This window comes from Pleurodeles waltl, chromosome 5, assembly GCF_031143425.1.
Source record: "Pleurodeles waltl isolate 20211129_DDA chromosome 5, aPleWal1.hap1.20221129, whole genome shotgun sequence".
NCBI lineage: Eukaryota > Metazoa > Chordata > Amphibia > Caudata > Salamandridae > Pleurodeles > Pleurodeles waltl.
The window spans coordinates 638,511,741-638,534,872 of record NC_090444.1 but is presented as its reverse complement, the minus strand read 5'-3'; the positions used below and the strand labels follow the sequence as shown (position 1 = coordinate 638,534,872).

General features: G+C 46.1%; 1 protein-coding gene across 2 annotated transcripts in view; it reads left to right on the top strand.

Annotated features, from left to right (window-relative positions):
* Window positions 1-23,132, top strand: part of KMO (kynurenine 3-monooxygenase) — a 572,599-nt gene that overhangs the window by 487,942 nt on the left and 61,525 nt on the right. For both annotated transcript variants that reach the window (XM_069234506.1, XM_069234507.1), the window contains exons 10-12: window positions 16,708-16,855; window positions 19,243-19,300; window positions 20,960-21,042. In XM_069234506.1, the coding sequence (XP_069090607.1) occupies window positions 16,708-16,855; window positions 19,243-19,300; window positions 20,960-21,042 (289 nt within the window). The remainder of the gene's footprint in view (window positions 1-16,707; window positions 16,856-19,242; window positions 19,301-20,959; window positions 21,043-23,132) is intronic.

The window sequence follows — 23,132 nt, the reverse complement described above, 5'->3', positions numbered from 1 at the left end:
GGGGGGTTGTGTAAGGAAATGCCTCCTTGGCATGGTTGCCCCCTGACTTTTTGCCTTTGCTGATGCTATGTTTACAATTGAAAGTGTGCTGAGGCCTGCTAACCAGGCCCCAGCACCAGTGTTCTTTCCCTAACCTGTACTTTTGTATCCACAATTGGCAGACCCTGGCATCCAGATAAGTCCCTTGTAACTGGTACTTCTAGTACCAAGGGCCCTGATGCCAAGGAAGGTCTCTAAGGGCTGCAGCATGTCTTATGCCACCCTGGAGACCTCTCACTCAGCACAGACACACTGCTTGCCAGCTTGTGTGTGCTAGTGAAGACAAAACGAGTAAGTCGACATGGCACTCCCCTCAGGGTGCCATGCCAGCCTCTCACTGCCTATGCAGTATAGGTAAGACACCCCTCTAGCAGGCCTTACAGCCCTAAGGCAGGGTGCACTATACCATAGGTGAGGGTACCAGTGCATGAGCATGGTACCCCTACAGTGTCTAAACAAAACCTTAGACATTGTAAGTGCAGGGTAGCCATAAGAGTATATGGTCTGGGAGTCTGTCAAACATGAACTCCACAGCACCATAATGGCTACACTGAAAACTGGGAAGTTTGGTATCAAACTTCTCAGCACAATAAATGCACACTGATGCCAGTGTACATTTTATTGCAAAATACACCCCAGAGGGCACCTTAGAGGTGCCCCCTGAAACTTAACCGACTGTCTGTGTAGGCTGACTAGTTCCAGCAGCCTGCCACACCAGAGACATGTTGCTGGCCCCATGGGGAGAGTGCCTTTGTCACTCTGAGGCCAGTAACAAAGCCTGCACTGGGTGGAGATGCTAACACCTCCCCCAGGCAGGAGCTGTAACACCTGGCGGTGAGCCTCAAAGGCTCACCCCTTTGTCACAGCCCAGCAGGGCACTCCAGCTTAGTGGAGTTGCCCGCCCCCTCCGGCCACGGCCCCCACTTTTGGCGGCAAGGCTGGAGGGAACAAAGAAAGCAACAAGGAGGAGTCACTGGCCAGTCAGGACAGCCCCTAAGGTGTCCTGAGCTGAGGTGACTCTGACTTTTAGAAATCCTCCATCTTGCAGATGGAGGATTCCCCCAATAGGGTTAGGATTGTGACCCCCTCCCCTTGGGAGGAGGCACAAAGAGGGTGTACCCACCCTCAGGGCTAGTAGCCATTGGCTACTAACCCCCCAGACCTAAACACGCCCTTAAATTTAGTATTTATGGGCTCTCCCTGAACCTAGAAATTAGATTCCTGCAACTACAAGAAGAAGGACTGCCTAGCTGAAAACCCCTGCAGAGGAAGACCAGAAGACGACAACTGCCTTGGCTCCAGAAACTCACCGGCCTGTCTCCTGCCTTCCAAAGATCCTGCTCCAGCGACGCCTTCCAAAGGGACCAGCGACCTCGACATCCTCTGAGGACTGCCCCTGCTTCGAAAAGACAAGAAACTCCCGAGGACAGCGGACCTGCTCCAAGAAAAGCTGCAACTTTGTTTCCAGCAGCTTTAAAGAACCCTGCAAGCTCCCCGCAAGAAGCGTGAGACTTGCAACACTGCACCCGGCGACCCCGACTCGGCTGGTGGCGATCCAATACCTCAGGAGGGACCCCAGGACTACTCTAAGACTGTGAGTACAAAAACCTGTCCCCCCTGAGCCCCCACAGCGCCGCCTGCAGAGGGAATCCCGAGGCTTCCCCTGACCGCGACTCTTTGAATCCTAAGTCCCGACACCTGGGAGAGACCCTGCACCCGCAGCCCCCAGGACCTGAAGGACCGGACTTTCACTGGAGGAGTGACCCCCAGGAGTCCCTCTCCCTTGACCAAGTGGAGGTTTCCCCGAGGAACCCCCCCTTGCCTGCCTGCAACGCTGAAGAGATCCCTAGATCTCCCATTGACTTCCATTACAAACCCGACGCCTGTTTCTACACTGCACCCGGCCGCCCCCGCGCTGCTGAGGGTGAAATTTCTGTGTGGGCTTGTGTCCCCCCCGGTGCCCTACAAAACCCCCCTGGTCTGCCCTCCGAAGACGCGGGTACTTACCTGCAAGCAGACCGGAACCGGGGCACCCCCTTCTCTCCATTCTAGCCTATGTGTTTTGGGCACCACTTTGAACTCTGCACCTGACCGGCCCTGAGCTGCTGGTGTGGTGACTTTGGGGTTGCTCTGAACCCCCAACGGTGGGCTACCTTGGACCAAGAACTAAGCCCTGTAAGTGTCTTACTTACCTGGTTAACCTAACAAATACTTACCTCCCCTAGGAACTGTGAAAATTGCACTGTGTCCACTTTTAAAACAGCTATTTGTGAATAACTTGAAAAGTATACATGCAATTTTGATGATTTGAAGCTCCTAAAGTACTTACCTGCAATACCTTTCGAATGAGATATTACATGTAGAATTTGAACCTGTGGTTCTTAAAATAAACTAAGAAAAGATATTTTTCTATATAAAAACCTATTGGCTGGATTTGTCTCTGAGTGTGTGTACCTCATTTATTGTCTATGTGTATGTACAACAAATGCTTAACACTACTCCTTGGATAAGCCTACTGCTCGACCACACTACCACAAAATAGAGCATTAGTATTATCTATTTTTACCACTATTTTACCTCTAAGGGGAACCCTTGGACTCTGTGCATGCTATTCCTTACTTTGAAATAGCACATACAGAGCCAACTTCCTACAAGTAGTGCAAAATATCTTGTCAAGTGACTCCTCTGGGACAATTTTGTGGTGTTGAGCTTTGCATTGTACAGCACCACTTCATATCACATGAGCACTCACACAGTACAGTGGTAAATTAGTCCCTTTGTGTTATCTTTATCCCCAAATAGATGCATAATACAATATGAACTTAAACATTATCATATTGTACAATTATCTTAAAATCTACAGAGGCATGCAGTTTGCCCTGCCGTGATGGTGATAAGTGGATGGGGATGGTAGTGCAGTAGGAAGGGTGGCACAGCAGTGAGATCGTGTAGTGCAATGTGGAGAGTGGTTACTTGATGGGGAGATGCTGCTGCAGTGGTGGCTGATGGTGGTAACTGTGTCGTAATGAGGAGTGGAATTGTGATTTTGGGATGTAGTTGACCATTTTGAGGGGACAGTAGTGTGGGGATAGGGCTGATAGTGGAGTTGCTGAGGTGACATTTTTACTTGAGCATTTGGTGATACTTGTAGCGAGTTGCTGGACAATAGTAGTCTGTGTTGGGGTGTTAGTAGAGCATGCCTGGAGGTTTGCAGTGTTGTTTTACTTGCACATACAGGACCTGATTAAAAAAGGTAAGCTTAGACTTTGTTTCAGTTTGCTATTTGTTTGGTATTCACAAACTACAAGTTTAATTTTACTAAAAGTATATTTAGATCTGTGGGACTTGGCACTCGTATCGGTGAATCCGCTCATAAAAAAGATAGGCCTGTTCTATCTTTTTATGTGCAAGTTCTCTGACTGCGGACTTGTGCCCCCTGGGCAATGCGAAATTGGGCTTAGTGTTGTGCGATTGGTGCACTATTTGTAAAATTACAAATTTAAGTTGCGCCCCCTTAATGCACAGTTTTCTCATTAATAATTTTATTGCAAATGTTGCAGTGATTTGTCAATTATGTCATAAATGATGCAACGAGTGATGTAATATATGGGATAGCTAGCAGTGCCTGGTGAGGGCGTTAGGTATAGTTACCTCAGAACACGAGTTATAGTTACTTATATAACTTAAACTATAACAGCTGAATTTCTATGGTTTTGTGTGAGTTAATTCAGAACCTAACTATAACACCCTGTAACCTTTGTTTTTTAAGTGAATTTTTATGTTTTATTTAATTCTATGTCCTAACTATAACATCCCTGTAACCTTTGTCTTTTTCAGTGAATTTGTTAACTTTAAGTAATTTGAATTATTTTATGTTAATCCAAACACAGCTGTGCACGGCCCTGTGGCCAGGCCCTGCATCCAGGCCCCTATAACCACCCAGCCCCACGCCACACATGAAGTTCTTCCTTGTTTGGTGGAGATGTGATTATATTCCTCTGCATCAAGAATGCTCTTCAAACATTGGTGGGAAACATGCTTGGGGGTCCTTTTAGTAAGCTCCCCATCATCCTGGGAAAATGGCGGGAAGACATTGCATACCACTAATATATATGGGGCGGGTCCAAAAGGGCTGAGCTTCTAAGCCATTTTACATACTTGTAGTTTTCTAAAGGGAGAAGATGATCTCTGGTCTCGGCAGCACATGACAAGAAATAACCCACTTGTCACAGTCACTACATGAGATAAGGTGCTCGAAAAAAGCAAGGATGCAAACACCTTCACCAAGGACTACAGACAACTTTTCAAGGCCGAAATGCAGAGGAAAAAAACACCTGCTGTGCCGTGACCATGCACAAAAAAAAAAAGATGATTAGTACTATGCAGAAGTGGACCTTGAACTTGGGCACATGCTTTGTTTATGTCTATGAGTGTTTTCCGTTGAGGTTTGATTTCTGTCAAATGAGTATCATGCCATAATGAATCCTGCCCTGAATATTAATTCAAGGTTTTGTGCACAATGTCTACCCAAATAGAGTACTTTCTACTGGGTAATTAGTAAGTGCTACCTCATTGGATATATCTATAGTGTATCTCCTACACTAGAGCTACCTAAAGGACGCTGTGGTAATGTCTCCAGTGACCATGTGTGTCTGTAACTTTGCCAGTGTTATTGTTCCTCGAGCGTCTTCATCAGATAACTTATCAAGATGGACATGCAGAGAAAACACACTTTGATGCTTTTTGTATGTCGGGGAGTGTGGGGGGAGTCTCAAAGACCCCGCGGTCCCAGCTAGCTCCCTGCCTCCTACAGGAGCCGGCATTGCTCCCGCAAGCAGGGAGGTACTAGAAATGTACCTCCCTGCATGCAGGAGCAATACTTTAATCTATTTCCTATATTTGTATGTATCTATCTATATATATATATATATGTATATATATATATATATATATACATATATATATTTATTTATACTAAGCAAAAGTGAGAACTCTGGGTAGTTTCCAAGTTTACATGGAGAGCAGCTCCAGTAAAGAGCAACCTGCAACACCAGTGACACTCTGGATTTGCTAACCTCAAATGTCTGTTTTTCTCTTTTGCTCTGCATAATTTATGTGTCTCTCTAACTCTGAAAGAGTTTTGTTTTGACTTATACTGGTTGCTCCCTTGTGTCTGGACAAAGCTAAATCTCTATGAAGAGATGTAATGACATTGAAACACATATCAGGGGCTGCTTTTGCTTATTCCAGGTTGGCTTTGATGGTATTTTATCAATGCAAAGCTGTAGTATTGTGCCTGGAGTGATGAAAGGCTTTTGTAACTTTACAGCTTGGCGAGGATGGCACTGAGCTGATCCAATGCTTAACGATTTTACTGTGCAAATGGCAAAAGACTTTGTCATTTTCTATCTCAGCATGGATGGCACTGTGTTCATCCTGTGCTTAAAAATTTGAGGTGAGCAAATCCAGAGTGTTGCTGGTGTTGCTGGGTGCTCTTTACTGGAGCTGCTCTCCACCTAAACTCGGGAACTACCCAGAGTTCTTTCTTTTGGTTTGCATAATTTATGCATCACCCTAACCCTGAAAGGGTTTTGTTTTGATATATATATATATATATATATCTATATATATATCTATATATATATATATATATCTATATCTATATCTATATATCCTACTGGCGATCGCCAGTAGGTAGTTATCGTTAGGGCCTTGTTTCCATGGAAAAAGCGTATTTTGACTTGCGGATTTCTTTGACATCGTTTAAGGAATCTTCATCAAATTTTCCAAAAAAAGTGCCCCCGATGATTCTTGGCACACATGGAAAGTTTCCGGGTGATCTGTCAATGGAGGGCAGAGAAAAAGGGGCTCAAAAATTTTGTGTTTCTCATGGTAATTCCCATTGAATCTGTCAACACATCTCCAGCCCGAACCACTGGACAAAATTACATCAAATTTGGCAGAGAGCTAGCTGTCGGTACGCAGACTGTGCTTTTCGGTGTAAATCCATTCTGTAGTTTTTGAGAAATGTAGGGAAATTCAAATTTCTATATCTCTGGCTGCAAAGTATTTGTGAACAAAGATGAGCTCGTGCAGGGAAGTGCACAGCTCTGATGGACTGCCAACACTTCAAACCAGGAAGTGTTGGCAGCCATCTTGGGACTCGGTGGAGCCGAGTGCCAGAAAATAAGTTAAAATAAAAGGAGTGAGGGTAGAAATACCCTGACCCCTTAGAACTGGTGCGGGCAGGGGGGGGGGGGGAAGCAAAAACACATTGTAAAATTTTTATAATTTTTTTTTTTCACAAGTTCCCGGGACTTGCAAATTTGTGGCAAACAAGTTTTAAAAAACAAGTGTGGGCTCCCACACTTGTTTTTGTTAGGCCTCCGGGTTGGCCAGGTGCTGGGGACATAACAAAATTTATTTGGGGGGCCTCCCTGCCCCCCCCCCAAAGTTCTGGGACCCCCCCAAAGTTCCGGGACCACTACCTCCTCAGAGCTTTCATTTTTTTTGTATGCGGGAGAGGGGCGAGCCCATCGCTGCCCTGGGGACCACCACCTCCCCAGGCCTTCAATTTTTATATATAGGGTGACCCGTAGCCCCATGCCCTGGGTACCACCACACCCTGGGGCTTCTAATATATCATGCATGTGGGGGCCTGTGCCCCCCCCTGCCACGGGGACTGCCACTTCACCAGGGCTTATAATTAAATATATGCAGGGGGGCAGGGCCCTCTGTGTCCTAGGAACTACCAACTCCTGGGGCTTCTACTGTATCATGCACAGCCCCCCGCTGCTCTGGGGACCAGCACCTCCTCAGGATTTATAATTAAATGTATGCGGGGGGCCACGGACCCCCTGTGCCCTGCGGACCACCACCCCCGGGTCAAAATGGAAAAACAAAACAAAAGGGGGCGGTTTCGACCCCCATTAGTCCAAGGGACCACCACCCCCTGGGGCTATGCCTATGTTGGTGGAGGGCCCACGTGGCCCCCTCAAGGAGCTTGTGATGGCCCTGGGCTCTTGCTATGTTCCGGGAGTGCAAGCCCCCAGGACATAGCTGTTTGCTGTGGCCTGGCTGCAGCGCTGTAGCTGTAGCCAAGCCACAGCAAACACTCTGCTGTTTGACAGCGGGGCCTTTAAATCAGGTCCCGCTGTCAAACAGCAGAGCTTTATTCTCTGTCCCCCACACGTGCAGGGGACAGAGATGAAATGCTTCAACAAGCAGGCAGCTGCTGTCAAAGAAGTTTGCACCTTACTGAAGCAGTGGCACTGTAGGGGAACATTAAGGCTTCCCTCACAGTGCAAGGTAGCTGATAAGTGCTTTTCAATTTAAAAAAACAAAATGAAAAAGTAGGGACCAAGGGGCTTCCTGGCGGTCCCACATAGCCTATAAAGAGCTTTTTAATCAAAAAAATAAATAAATGAAAAAAGTAGGAACCGTAGGGGAGCCCTTGAGGGCTTCCTCGCAGTCCTCCATAGCCCATAAAGGGCAAAAAAAAAGGAAAACCCTCAAAGCTCAGTGTGAAGGTCTGTGACCTTCACACTGAGCAATGGGGATTTGAGTCATGCTCCTTCACTGGATAAGAGAGTTTTGGAAAGGGTAGAGGAATCCCACGTGGGGATTAATGGTACCTACCTTCACCTCACTGCCCACTCGATTGTGAAGGAGACTTATCTTTAACCGAAGCTTATTTACTGTTACGCCAGTATAAAAAAAAACGGGGCCTGGCCCTAGATGAAAAAGAACTAGCCTTTCTTACTTTCATGCTCCTACCATGTGCTTTACTTTGTTTTTCTGTCTTTGGAGACCCTGCTGAATGTGTTCTTACTAGCGCCTGCCCAGTAGTCATACTGTAGTGTTGAGGCGTATTCAGTGCTTCAGTCCATTGGAGGCACAATTTTTCAGACACAGTCATTACAACAGTTTCCTTCTCTTTAAACTGTGTTTGGCATCAGCCATTCCTGCATCCAGGGGCACAGCGCTTTCTTCTCCTCCTTTGCCTATGACGATCCATCCATCAGGGTGGAAAGAAATACAAGAGAGACCTCACATCCACATGCAATGAGTTCTCAGCTCTATTTCACTTAGCAGGTAAGAGTGGTAGGGGTCAGAAATGGGTTAAAAAGGAGCCTTGTGGTACCAGTAGAGCGTTCAAGAAATCCTGCTTTTGCCAGATGCTTCTCGGTGTGTAGAGGTGGCGAAATGGTGCTTCCAAACTGCAGTAATCGGGTGGAGGAGCTCCCAAGTGATGTGTTAGCTGGCCTCCGAGTTTTGTCTTACAGTTTAGTCTAGGTTAGGTTAGAACAAATGCTACTTGAAAAAGGCATATTAAGATTTTTCGTTATGTATGATTGACACATGTACATTAAATTTGTGCACCAGAAGACAATGATAAAGCAATGGTGGAATGTGAAACCCGTTGTCATAATTGTGTATTGCTTTATCGGATTCAAAATCATTATTTGAGAATAAGCTCTCATACATTAGATATTGAAAATAATTATTCGTGAACAGATTAGGTAGTTTCCTTTGAAAAAGTGTTGGTTACTTGATTTCAAAGAACAAATGTTAAAAGTTGCAAATGATTCCACAGGGGTCAGTGAATTACGAGAACTCTAGGGAGTTCAGGGAGAACAGCCTGGGACCACCAGCTCATTTTCAAGTTACATGGTAGATTATGCACTCAGCAACATTTACGCTCTAAAATCAAAATCATGTCAGGCGAGTGGAGGAAACTTGATTTTTGTTTTTAAGTCATTTTTCAATGAGACCTGACTGGTGTGATTTTACAGTGATGTGCAATAAGCACCCGAAGGCAACTAGGCATTCATTAGGCAGTGACGGTGAATAAAAGAACAGCAGCCAGAGTATAATGCATGACTTCATTTCAGGATACAGTACACATGGTCTCCGAACAGAGCTAATTTGAATAATGTGGTATTTACTCTCTGATAAAAAAAAATGTCCAAGAGAGCGTTATATACATCCGGAGCATAACAGGAAAATGTCTGGTTTGCTGTTTTAATTTGGTTGTCTTCCGGACCTCAAGAGGCATTGTTACTTGTTAAGTCTGACACACTAGCTACACTTAGTTTCTGTATATTTATTGGTGGTGGTAGGTGGCATGTGTTTTTATTTTTTTGACAATCAATTTTTATTGTTTTTGCAAATGATAACAGGTCACATTACAGATCCAATGAATTCGAGCCCTGCCCTCCCCGGTTCGTGCACACCCATTATAACATATACGTATCATGCAACATAGAGATAGTATCACCACAAACCATCCATTCCGGTATTATCACCGTTCAATGTCCGATCTTAAATCATCTAACCATTTGGACCAGATCTTGGCATGCTTTTTTGGACATCCTCGTGCTATGTACACTGATCGTCCCATCTGGGCACACCAATCAACCCCCTTCCTCCACTTCGAGCCCCAAGGAGGGCCAGGTGCGTTCCAGTGCGCTGCAATGTCTCTTTTGGAGACCGTTAGAGCAGTGACCAGCAAGGCCTTGTCTGCACAAGAGCCCCCAACCCCCCCCCCCCCTTCTGCCCCCAATATAACTACACATAAGGAGAGGTTCAGTGTTTGATCCAGCACTCTGGAAAGTTCATCCATGATCACCTTGCCAGTCCTCATCCACCATGGGCCCAATCCATGTTTCCAAGCGGGCCTAAGGGATTGGAAAGTCTCAGGGGCATTCAGTATCAAGGAGCAGTATATCTGAGAGACCCCTCCCATACCCACTGTCCCCATAACTACTTTAGCATCTGTAGGGCTGAATTCTGACATGGGGGTGTCAGAAGGGATGTACATGCTCAATACATGGCACAGCTGCAAAAGTTTATGAAATTGTATGATGGGTAGTGCATAAGTCTTTTGGAGTTCCTGGATGGAGGCCATGCTCGTACTTGACCATACATCCCCCACAAGGGTGGTACGTTTAGGATCCCTTTGGGATAAATCTTCCATGGCAGTTACCTCTCGCAGTCACATCCCGTGGCACAGGGGTATTGGTTGATTTTATTCCACCATCCCACGTGTCTCTGTGGGGCTCTCCAGCCACAAAATACCATCCTGGTAACTTCTGGAATGTTTACAGAAATGGGGCTGCCATAAAGCAGTTCCATAATATGGAGGAAGCCTAGCAAGGTGAGTTCTAGTCGGTAGGCTGGACTGGACTAACGCTCTGTGAACCAGTCATTGATGATGAGGACTTGAGATGCTAAGTAGTAGCAATATAGGTTAGACATGCCAAGCCCTCCCTCATAAGGGGTGCGTTGACAAATGTTCCAGGCTAAGGGCCACCTGTTGGTGTCAAAGAAAGGCTATGGCCATGGATTCCGTTTCCTTGAACCAGTGGTGAGGAATGTTGATAAGAGAGTTTGGAAAAGGTAGAGTAAACCGAGTAAGACCATCATCTTATATAATGCGATTCGGACCATGATGTTCAATGGTAGGGATTGCCATTTCTTAAGGTCTGATCTGACCTTGCGGACTATTGGGGTTATATTGAGGGACCAGAGCAGGAACGGCTCAAGCGTGACATTGATACCTGTGAATAGTTGCAGGAGGTGAAGACAACAAGGGCCTCTGTCCGCCAGGTTTAGTAAGCATAATAGAACATCATCCACATAAAGTGTGATGTGGTCCTCGTAGCCTACTTCTCACCTCCGTCCTGTGAGCAGTAGGGCGCAGCATTCAAGCCTAGCTAGAGGCTCTATGGCTAGTGGAAAAAGGAGGGGGGATAGAGGGCAGCCCTTCTGGGTGCCACAGCATATTTTGAATACCTTGGACACCACCCCATTAATGTTCACTATGGCCAAGTGAGGCCTTTTCTAGGACTAAAACAAAATGGTCCCAGTTCGCCTTCTCAAAATCAATCAATAACAAGGCGAGTGAAGCTGGGAGAGTGTGTAATTGGGCGAGCGCCATGTGTAGATGTTGCAGACAGCGTCTGGTGCTTCGGGCAGGTATAAAGCCGCACTGGTCAGAGTGGATCAGTGACCCTTTGACCTGCTGCAGGAAATTAGCCAGGATTGTGGCTTACATTTTTACTTCTCCGTTGATGAGGGAGATAGGCCGGTAATTGGCACAAGATGTGGATGGGGGTTATGTCTTCACTATGACCATTATGGTGGCCTGGTCAAGGTCTTGAGGGAAGGTACCCAACTTCATTGCTTCTTCGTATAGATTTAGTAAGTGAGGGGTGAGGATGTCCTTGAATTTGGTGTAAAATTCGGCTGGAAAGCTTTCTGGGCCTGTCGTCTTGCTTGGATTCAAGGCTGAGATTGCTTCTCCAGTCTCTTCCAACATCATAGGTTTGTCCCGCACCTATCACTTTGAACTTGATACGTGAGGCATAGGTACCTCATCAGTGAGGGGAGCGGTTCTTTCTAAAGCAGGTCGGGGACAGCTGTGTAAAGCCCGGCATAGTAGTTTGCAAATGTGGAGGCTATACCTAGGGAGGTGGTTTGCATAAGACACTTTGGGGTGGCCACTGAAGGTATATTCTGCCCCGCCAGTGGTTTGCAAGCGAACCAGTATAACAACTTACTATTCTTGTCCCCCCAACAATAGATCTGCCCCAGAGAAACATGCCAAATTTGCTTTTCTGCCTCTAGGGAGGGGGCTTTGATTTCCTCCCTCACTAAAGACAGGGACACAACGTCTGTGCACCAGCCATCGTGGGTAAGCTGCATTTCTAGGAGGAGGGCCCAGGCCTCCAGTTAGTTGATGTGCTCCTGTTGGGCCTTCTCTTTCACCCTGCGAAGAGCTTTAGCATATCCTCAGAGGGTGGCTTTACATGCCACCCACGAGGTTCCTTGGGATCGGACCATTCCCACATCATTGCAAAAGTATGCCTCGATCTCTCGGCTGATATCTCAGGTGCATTCCTCATCTTGGAGGTGCCAAGCATTGCGTCACCATAGGGGACACCAAGAGGTGTCCGGTGAGCCAATACTGAGAAGTAATGGAGCATGATCCAAGATACTTCGAGCGAGTATCTGGCTCTGCATGACCAACAGTATGTCTGTGGTTGGCAAAAGAAACATGTCAATACGCGCATGTGTATGATGCGCAGCTGAGGTATGGGTGTACTGCCAGTTCCTGGGGTTCCAGGTCCTCCACACATCACAGGGACCTAGTTCGGTTACCCAGTTAAGTAGAGAGGTGGCTCTCTAGAACCGGGTAGCAGTAGGGCCTGTGGAATCCAGTGTGGGTTCTAAGAAAATGTTTACATCACCACCAATGACTCTAATCCTAGGAGGAAGGCAGGCCATTATCCCAATAAGTGTGCCTAGGAAGGAGTCAAGCACCATTGGAGGTGCATAAATACAAGGAATTTTCAGGGGTGGCCTTCCGTCATATCTGTTAGGTTGAGGTAGTGGCTATGAGGGCCCTTCAAGGATTGACTAACCACTAAGGGAAAGGAATGATGCAGAAGTATTTTCACCCTGCGGGCCCTCATGTAAAGCCAGAATGATATATGTGATGAAAACCAAAGAGGGGCAGGAATGGGCAACATATGCCCAGCAGGTGGGTCTCCTGCAGCAGTAAGATGGAAGGGAGCAATCTGGTCCAATTGGCTATGTACATTCCATGACATCACAGTGTATGGAGCCATGGAAGGTGTGTTGACATGGCTCGTGACCGGATTGGAAGTAAGTCAGTGGCTTCGAGGAGCCTGGATGTCGGGTATGGTGTGCCAATGAACAAGTGTGTAGAGGTTGCTGCAGGTATGGTGGTATTAGGTCTTTGTGACAGCCTGAAAGGACACAGGGTTAAACAATCAGCATTCAAATGTTTCTTTGAGGGAATGTGCGTAAACATTGTAACTCCAACCTCCCCATACACCCCCCCAAGAAGCATTTGTCACCCCATAACCATCACCCTAACAGAGAACCAAAGTGGATTTTTTGGTGTGACGTGGTGGACCCCTCCATGTTGTTGGATGAATACAACAACATCAGTGCCAGCCTGCACAAGCAGGATGACTATCTATTATCAAAAGATTATATTGCACCTAGGAAGTACATCCTTCAGAATGCCTGTTGATGGGTTTAGAGGTCTGAAGCTGTCTGAGTTAGATGGTCTTTTTTTCGAACTGACACTTTTTTATCTTTGCCAGGAGCTGGCGAGGGCTTCCGCTGCTGTGAAGACAGCGGGTTCAAGAAGACTGAATTTGGGGATTGTGAAGTAGGCCTCATTTTACCCTTCTATCTACTGGATCTGGTGCAGGAGTGTTTCAGATTACTGTTCTGTGCAGTTGCAGCTCAAAGTGTACAGCACAGGACGGAGGGGAGGTACGTCACTCCCTGTGTCCCGGGACTGGGTGGACCCCTGAAGCAGTGGTGAGGTCAAAATCCCTCGTTTGGGGAGAATGGTGTTGCTCAAGTTTTCCACTGGTGGGTGCAGGAGGGACCCCTTTTCTGGCATTGCTTCGATGGGTGCTCCTGTGGCAGTGATTGTCGTTTGGTCTGAGATGAGGGTTGGGATGTGAGGCGGAGCTGCCTGTCCTCTGTTAGCCATTACCAGGCTGCCTCTGGGGTACCGAAAAAGGAGGATTTGCCCTTGTGAATGACTTTAAAACGTGCTGGGAAGAGGAGCATATAGATAATTGGAGCGCCCAGAGTTTCTGCTTGATGGATTCATAGGAGCTGCATTTGCCCTGGACCTCCACATATGTAGTACTGGAAGATAAGTATTGTAGAATGTTGGTAGTGGAGGTCTGGGTGCATCTGACCCTCTTTCAGAATGGTGTACCTATCCTTAAAGTTGAGGAATCTTGCAATCAGGGGGCATTATTGAGCCCCAGGGGTGGCTTCGGCGTAGGTGCCCAGTGTGCCCTCTGAATCGCAAACCACTGGGACAGGCTGGCTTCAGACATCCAACTTTTAAGCCAGTTCTCAAGGAACTCGATGGGTCAGGAGATCTCCATGTCCCCTGAAAATTCCATGAAACTCAGTTTGTTGTACCGCGAGTGGTTTTCCATGTCTTTGGCTCGTTGATGTAGCTCATTTGTGTGGGTCAGGAGGTTGGGCACTTTTGCTTTAAGGTGAGAAACCCTATTCTTCACTATGGAGATGCATCCTTATGTCTCAGGGATGCAGTCTGAGGCATTGCACAGATCTTGGCAAAAAAGTTCAATATTCACACGCACCTCTCTGATCTTCGCCTCGACCGCTGTTTGCGAGGTATGGATAGCGTGTATGATTTTGTCCAGGTCACTCCTAACAGGTGCTCCTTTAACAGGACGTTTGACCACGGTGGGTCCAGTGGATATGGTGAATTGATCAATGCAGGGCTGGGAGGGGGGGTGGTGGTCTTTCCGTTTTGTCCTTCCCCATCTCTGCGGCTAGGATGCTGTCTCAAAATGTTAGTGTCGGGCCCGCTTACTGTTAACAACTGTAGCACAAGCAGCGAGGGAGGACCAATCATTGACTCTCAGTCAATGCGTTGGATGAGTGCGGAAGAGACACAGCTCCTGAAAGGGGGGGAACCCCATGCAAGAGCGTGAGGCCGTCAGGCTGTGTAGGCCAGGTCGCAAACTGGAACACAGTCAATAGGCCCAGATGCTCCGTGTGGCCCAACGGGAGGGCACCCCAGCACCAGTCCAGTAAATATGCGCAGACGGCAGGTCCCAGTGGGCCATGTGCTGGAGTGGGGGAAGGGCTTCATGCTGGTGATGGGTGCCTTGGAGGAAGGAAGGCTCATTCTGCTCCGCCAATTGCTGCAAGCAAGGACTTAGGTTGTGCAGCCACGAGGGATAATGCAGAGTGCGGCCCCGGTCAGGTCACAGGGCATTGGTTCAGTCCCAGCCAAAGCCATGCCGTCACGGGGAGCATAGTGCTCTCAGAGAGGCAGGCACTAGCTCCTCCATCCATACTGGGCAGTCAGCCTTCACCTTCCAGTTGGGATGCTCGTCAAGGCCCCCCACCCTTGCACCGCCACCACTGCTCAAGTGGGTGGAAGGTATCCCAGGGGTCTCAGCGGATCAGATGTAGGGCTGTGGCCCTTTTGGTAGAAGAGGGCCGCATTTCCCCTGCCGTCAGCTCCCTGAGTGCTGGTGTGGCAATACTCCACCGTTTCAATGCAAGTGAGGAGGAGGCTTCAGGGAGAGGCACAGGTGTAGCCCCCAAGCTAGTGCAGCAGTTATACCTCCTTCCTCCATGCAGTCATCTCTTTGCAGGATCGGGCCCCCGCACCTAGCCCGCTACTGGAGTAGATGCTCACCTGGGGGTCATAGCAGGGCAGCGCGGCTACCAGGCAGGTCTCCACTCCTCCGATGTTTGGCCCCCAGGGGTATCCCCACTCCGGGACCTCAGTCTGTCTTGCGGCCTGCAAGCATTTCAAAAGGCCCAATCTGCCATCTAGATCCTCGACCCATCTGTGCCACACTTGTCAGAAATGGCATTTCAAGATTGTTTGAATGCCACATCACCTTGACGGTGTTCTTCAGGGGTCTTGCTGGTACATTTTGGTGTGTGTGAGGCAGGGCACTGCTGGAAATGGTGGTGGATGACGGACAGGTCCGGAGCACTGTGAGTGAGACTGCCATCTTGACGCCCTAAGCCACGCCCTCAGATGACATGTGTTATGCACAGCACTTCCAAATTTTGCCCTGGCATTTCAAAATATGTCCAGACTATGCCTTTTTCATAAACACATACAAATATTATACAAATATTTGGTTGCCAGTGTGTGAAAAACGAACCAATGTAGGTAGCTGTGACCAGGATATAGAGCACTAACGGCTGTGGACTTCAAGACCTTCACTCCTGCAGATAGGTAACATTATGGTCTCTTCATCAGAACTAGCACTCACTCTGTACAAAACTAAAGTGCCTGGGGCCTGATCTGGGACATCCCATCCATATAGGCAAATTAGGCATTCACTAGGGCAGAGTGGCATAACACAAAATGATGGCCCCCCTGCATAATGTCATGAGCAGACCAGGTGTCTCGCAGATCCCACAGATATTCATTAGTCTTCAGGTTGAATGGGGGAACCTCTGAAAGGTTGACCCCCCCGCCTTCACTGCAGGGGCCTGCATTACACCCCTGCCTTGGACATGGGGACATGATGTACCTTTTGCTGGGCCTCTATCTGCCAGCGATGATACATGAGCAGTGTTGCTTTTCTGTGTGGGGGGGGGGGGGGTTCTGCTTGGGAAAGAAGAGTGGCTTTCTCAAGCATTTAAATGTTTCTTATTCCATGCCATTGCACAGATTCTGCCAGGCATGCAATGGCAAGGCTAAAGCTAAGGGTACCCCTGCCAAAATACGGTACCATAGGGCCCCCCTACACTGCAGGGGGCTGCTGGGTCCTCCGTTACGCCCCTAATGAAAATAGTTTAAACAAAATCAACTCTCGCCCTTGTGCCCTTGCACTCACCAGTGACCTGACACAACAAACATTCTTCCACTCAGCATTCACACAGTGATTGTGGGCCTTGCCATCACCCTGAAGACTACTGTACAGCTGTTGATTACAGTTCTGAATCTCTTACTCCTTTTGCTTGCATGAAGGATCTTGAGACTAGTTATTTAATGTGGCTTGTGATGCTGTTATTCATTCATAATTAAATATGCTTATAACACGGTGATGCCCATGTAACCAAAACAAATGAAACAATTTAAGTTGTAATTTCTTTTAGGCAGGCGCTAAAAAGGGATTACTTCCTGCTGCCACCTCAGGCCTTGATCTCAGTCAAATGTTCCTCATTCCACATAGGCACCAAGTGTGTGTTGATGGGAGATTCAGCGCATGCCATGGTGCCCTTCTATGGACAAGGAATGAATGCTGTGAGTATGGTTTTTTTTTCAAAACCTTTTTTATTAAGCTGTATACAAAAGTTAAAAAAATGAAACAATAGAATATAGCAATCCCATTTTTATAGCCACTCTGTAAGAACAATAAACCATCACACAATGGCCAAAAACTACACTCAATCATCATAGAAAATGGGAGGAAAGGAGAGACAAAAACACAGGAACAGATATAACAAGATCAAATGTAATCCCCTTCAGACTCAATTTATATGGATCACTCCTTCACATGGTCGCAAACACAATAACAAGATCAAGTAATGGGTTCCATTTGTTCCCAACTTCCCCACAAAACTTCCTTGTCCCCAGGAATTGCCGGGCAGATCAAGGCTATGTGAAAAAAAAGGTTCTGCCCACATGAACTACTTTGAGTTACACTAGAAAGCATAGTGAGGCTTCAAAAAACTTTAGACAATGGGCCTGATTTAGATTTTGACTGATGGGTTAGTCCATCACAACAATGATGGATATCCCAACCGCTGACGTATAAATCCCATAGGAAATAAGGGGATTTATATTTCAGCGGATGGGGTATTCATCACCGTTGTGAAGGAATAACCGGTCCGCCAAAATCTAAATCAAGCCCAATATGACTTTCTTAACCTCTTCTAATTCTGGTCTCCTTTTCAGGGTGTCCTGCTTATATCTGTGACAATGTGTATTTCATAATTGATTATCACCACTTCTATCTGAGATGGCCGGAACAGCTCTACATTATCTACTCACTCTATGTCCCATTTCAGTTGTGGCACTGGCTGATGGCACGATACCTGAAGTACTCAAGTTTTCTCATTGATCCGCCCTGGTATCCAAACCCATACGTTTCTGTTCGAAGCCTTGTATCTACTTCATTCAGAGTAACCAACTTGTAGTGGTTGTGTGCCTCGTACGCTAAAGGTCATTAAGCAAAGAATCCAATGAGACAGAGTGGCAAGTTGTGTATTCTCCACATTTTCAACCTCTTTAGAATTATTTTCTACCAGCTTGTGGCTTGGAGAGAAAAGTCATTCTTCTCTTTTTTCCAATTTAGTTTATTTTCCTTCAGAGGCTTTGTGGTTATGCTAAGTATCACACTATTCCAAATTCTGTTATGACTGATAGCCAACAGACACACCTCAAGCAGTCCATCTCGGACTCAAACTGTGTATTGTGACGGGGTCCACGGTCAGGGGGATAGAAATGGGCCAGATAGTCCAGGGTGACAGAAACAGGGCTAGCTGGTCAAAGAGGTATCTTCTGATATTTCCGTGATTAGATTGGATGTTTTGAGAATCCGTTTGTCCTGAACTTTATCGTTTTTCTTGAAGGGAATTGGTTATGATTCTTACCACTTTATATGCTATACATTTCACTCGCTCCGGGTTGCATCATCATCTCCTGTCCAGATGAAAACCATGCCTTGTAAATGATTAGCCTTTGGATTAAAACGTTGATGATATACATATGCTTGGACTTGATAAATTAAGAATTTCTTACATACTTTGACCACAAAATATGAAACCTACTTTGAAAATGTTCTAGCGTACCTTTTATGCTGGTTAAAGTACGTACCCCTTTTCAGTGCTGAGGAAAATAACGCAATATTGGGCTGCAGAGGTTTTCTTATCATAAACAGTGTACAATAATTTGAATAAACTATATGTACCATGTAAACAGTTCACGGTTAACGGGTATTAGATTTTTAAAAATCGTCAGTAACATGATAGCATAACTAACAGTGACACAGAATATTCATCGATAGCAAGGTAACGACACATTTGTCACTATTACAGACACAGTGTTAGTCTAAAAAATATTCCGCACTGGTAGGCAGAAAATCCACCATACAGCCCGTAGATAATGGCGAAAAGCATTGTAGACGGGGGTGCTTTGGATGGTGCGGGGGGGGGGGTTCTATTGTGTCCCGTGACCGGACGTCTTTTATGGGAGAGTGTTGTGCTCAATCTGCTATCCTGCTAGGACCTGTAAAGAGGCTCTTGTGTCTTTCCTTCACGTGTTAGTCGGGCCCGTGTGGTTGGCTACATCAGATCTACCACTAAACAATCAGCAAAGCTATTGGTGTCCAGATTATTTAGGTTCACCTAGGAGAGTCTTTACAGGTAATACAGAACTAGCAGGATCAGTAATGCTGTTATTCCGAGGCAGGTGCCTTACCACAAGTAGCACAAAGCAGGGCAACACTGTAAGGGGCTTTGTTACAATACAAGATGAAACATTGAGACACTGCAAATATTTGGGTCTTTTGCGTATTTACTGCAAACCTTTCCAGAAATCTTAGTGTTGTTTACCACTGGTAAAATCCATAACCTCTGAAAGTATTTTCTGTCTGAAGAGCGCTCATTTGCTCTCCGTTATCATTGCAGGGATTTGAAGACTGTCTGCTGTTCTCAGAGCTGATGGATCAGTACCAGAATGACATCAGTAAGAAAACCTAATAAAATCAATGGTGAAGGAAAATTCAGAGTTATGTCGAAGACAGAAAATTGAAAATTAATGCTGCAATTTGTAATTAAACATTCGGCTGTCGGGCTTTTGAATATCGGGGTCAAAATGCTCAGTTAACCCATGAAAATAGGGAAAGAGGTGTATTTGCTGGTATTCTCAGTTACAATTGGACTTTTTTTCGATCATCGCTCTAGTCAAATTTTTGCAGTCACAAATGGGCCAGTAAGGAAGACTAGCCAGATTAAAAATCGGACAAAACAGAGACATACTGCAGAAATTTCTTATTAATATGCTGGATTGACAGGTTGGCACGAGATGCTTTTACTAGGGCAACCGTGACATTCCGAATGGACTATCAACCTTTCTGTTCTTACACAAGTAACTGCTTGACTGATGGAGAAAATAGGAGTCTCTCACTTCCCTATTAATCGGATAGATTGCTGTTCCCGGTCCCAGTCATAAAACATTTAGGCCCAGATTTATACTGTGTTTGCGCTGAATTAGCTTAATTTTGTTTTGGTGCAAGGGAGGGAGGCGGGCCTAAATAATGGCGCTAAGCCTGTTTATCGCCATTATTTACCGCTTGGGTCAGGGCAGGCGTTAGAGGACCTGTTGGTCCATTTCCATGGAACACCATGGAATGAGTCCAGAGGTGCCCTCCCCATGCCCCAGGGACACCTGCACCAGAGGGACAACAGAGGATAGGGGACCCCATCCCAGGTAAGTATAGGAAAGCAGCGGTAAGTGTTTTGCATTTTTTTTAAATGCCATTGAGGGCCCTGAAATGGGCCTCCCTACATGGCACTGGGTGCAATGGTCATATCCAGGGGACCCTTGTCCCCTCTGCTGGCCATTGGGGTGGTGGGCATGACTCCTGTCTTTTATAAGACAGGAGTCATGTGGTATGGTAGGTTTTGCGTCAAGAAGTGACGCTGGACTGGTTAGAGTCATCACTTTTTACTCTAAACAACGTGATGTCATTTTTTGGTGCAAAACCCCCTTCTCTCGTACTGCCACCCCCACCCAGCAAACGTCATTTTTCTTGACTTTAGCCCAACCTTTGCACCAGATTGCGCCATTCCATAAATAAGACGCTCGGCTGGTGTCTTGGAATGGCAGTATCGGGCGGTAAACTTTTTCACGCAAAACTGCGTTAGCGCAGTTTTGTGTGAAAAAGTATAAATATGGGCCTTAGACCAACGTGCTATTTCTCCAAAATGATATGCATGGAAAACCCTGTTGCCCTTCACTAATATATGTGGATTTTCTGCAGCGCAGGGAGTTCATGCACCGGGGCAAGAGGTGGATATTGCTTACAGACTGGTACTTTTTCTGCTTCATTCACGTACTTACTCCATCCTTTTGGCAGCCTAGTTGCATGCCTCAATGGGATTGAGAAATATACATTGGGAAGTCAGGTGACTATCCACAAACTACTTTCACCTTCTTTTTTATGGCCGTTCAAGTAAAGTGTCCCAAAAATGCAGAGATTCGGGCCCAAACTGCAATGCATGGTTTAGTTACTTCTTTAAATAGTGTGAATTGTTCAACATACTTTACTCATATCTATAGCCACACAAATTTGTTTGTGAAAAAAATGTAAAACTTTGTGTGACAAGTTATTTTATATTCCAGAGGTCTGTCTACCTGAATTTTCAAGACTGCGGGTGCCAGATGCTCATGCTATTTCAGACCTGGCCATGTACAATTATAAAGAGGTAAGAAGGGGCCCAAATCTAGAGCTCGGCAACTGCTGAATATAAACATAAGGATATACTCTCTATAAGTGGCCTCATTTGAGTGCATGATTTTGATTGGGGAGCCTCTGTCGACTCGGCTGGCAGTTTTAGCTAATCATTTTAATAATCTGCGTTAACTGTTATAGTTTCTACTGAACTGACACATCATGGACAAACAGTACGCCAGTTTCCACATGGTAACTGGCAGTCTGGAATTAATAAACTGCTGTACTTGCTAGAGAAATCTGTGGGTTTTTTTCTAGTCACATTTTTGACTCATCAGAAAGTATCGCATAAGGTTAATGTGCCTGCTGAAACGGTGCACAAGGTGTAACATTCAGATCACAAATTTGAATTTTGTGTAGATAGCTTACTTGGTTACTGTTTTTTTCACAGAGATTCTTTTTGTTACTTGAAGTTCATACGTTATGATCCTTTTAAAAAAGCAGAGTGAGCTATGAAGTGACATCTAAGAGCTGCATAAAAACTGTTTAGAATTTTGACGGCATATTTATACACTTGGGCCTAGATTTATACTTTTTTTGCGCCACATTACCATATTTCTTGACGCAAAAACGGTGCAAACTTACAAAATACAATTGTATTTTCCGCTTTTGCTTCAATAAATGATGGTAATGCGGCGCAAAAGAGTATAAATCAGGGCCTATTTGTGCTGACACAGCGTAATTTTTTTGCGCTTTTTCAGCGCACACTTAACTCCATATTTATATTTTGACGCTAGACCAGTCTAGTGTTAAAATATTGGAGTTAAAGTAATTTTTTGCCTGCGGAAAACTACCTTGCGTCAATGAGATGGCAAAAAATGACTCTAAGGACCAGGCGCCTTATTTATCCTTCCGTGCAAAAATGGTGCACTGGAGGGAGGCAAGCTTAAATAATGGCGCTAAGCTTGCTTAGCGCCATTATTTAACGCCTGGGTCAGGTGGAACACCATGAAAAGAGCCCACAGGTGCCCTTCCCAGGCCCCAGGGACATCCCTACCCACATCAGATGGACAGCAGAGGATGGGGGGCCCCATCCCAGGTAAATATAGATAAGTAGAGGTAAGTATTTTGTGTTATTTTTTAAAGTGCCATTTGGGGCCCTGAAATGGGCCTCCTTGCATGGCACTGGGTGCAGTGGCCATGCCCAGGGGACACTTGTCGCCTGTGCAGGACATTGGGGTGGTGGGCATGACTCCTGTCTTTTATAAGACAGGAGTCATATGGTATGGTAGGTTTTGCGTCAGGAAATGATGCTAGGAAGGTTACAGTCATTTTTATTGACTCTAACCAGCCTAACGTAATTTTTTGGTGCAAAACCCCCTTTTCCCATACCGCCACCCCCAACCGGCTAACGTATTTTTTTTTTACACCAGCCCACCCTTTATGCTGGATTGCGCCATTCCATAAATATGGCATCCTGGAATGGCGCAAGCCGGCGCTATACTTTTTGATGCAAAACTGCAACAGCGCAGTTTTTCTTCAAAAAGTATGAATTTGAGCCTTGGTTTTTCTTCTCAGTCTTTCACTAAAAACGGTTCTTTTGGTGGTAGTTAACTCGTATTACAATAGGCAACCTCAATCACTCTCTTACTTTTTAAATCTTGAGTATGGCGTTTCCCCAGACAAAGCACTAAGGCCCATATTTATACTTTTTCACACAGTTTTGCATGAAAAAGTTTACCGCCAGCTGGCACCATTCCAGAGCTCCAGTCGGACGCCATATTTAAGGAATGGCGCAAGCCGGTGCTAAGGGAGAGCTAACGTCAAGGAAAATTACGTTAGCCAGGTGGGAGTGGCGGTATTGGGGAATGGGGTTTTGCACTGAAAAATGACATTAGGCTGGTTAGAGTAAACAAAATGGACTGTAACCAGCCTAGTGTCTTTTTTCAACGCAAAACTTACCATACCACATGACTCCTGTCTTAGAAAAGACAGGAGTCATGCCCACCACTCCAATGGCCTGCACTGGGGACAAGGATGCCCTGGGCATGGCCATTGCACCCAATGCCATGTAGGGGGGCCCATTTCAGGGCCCCCAAAGGCTCTTATAAAAATTAATCCAAC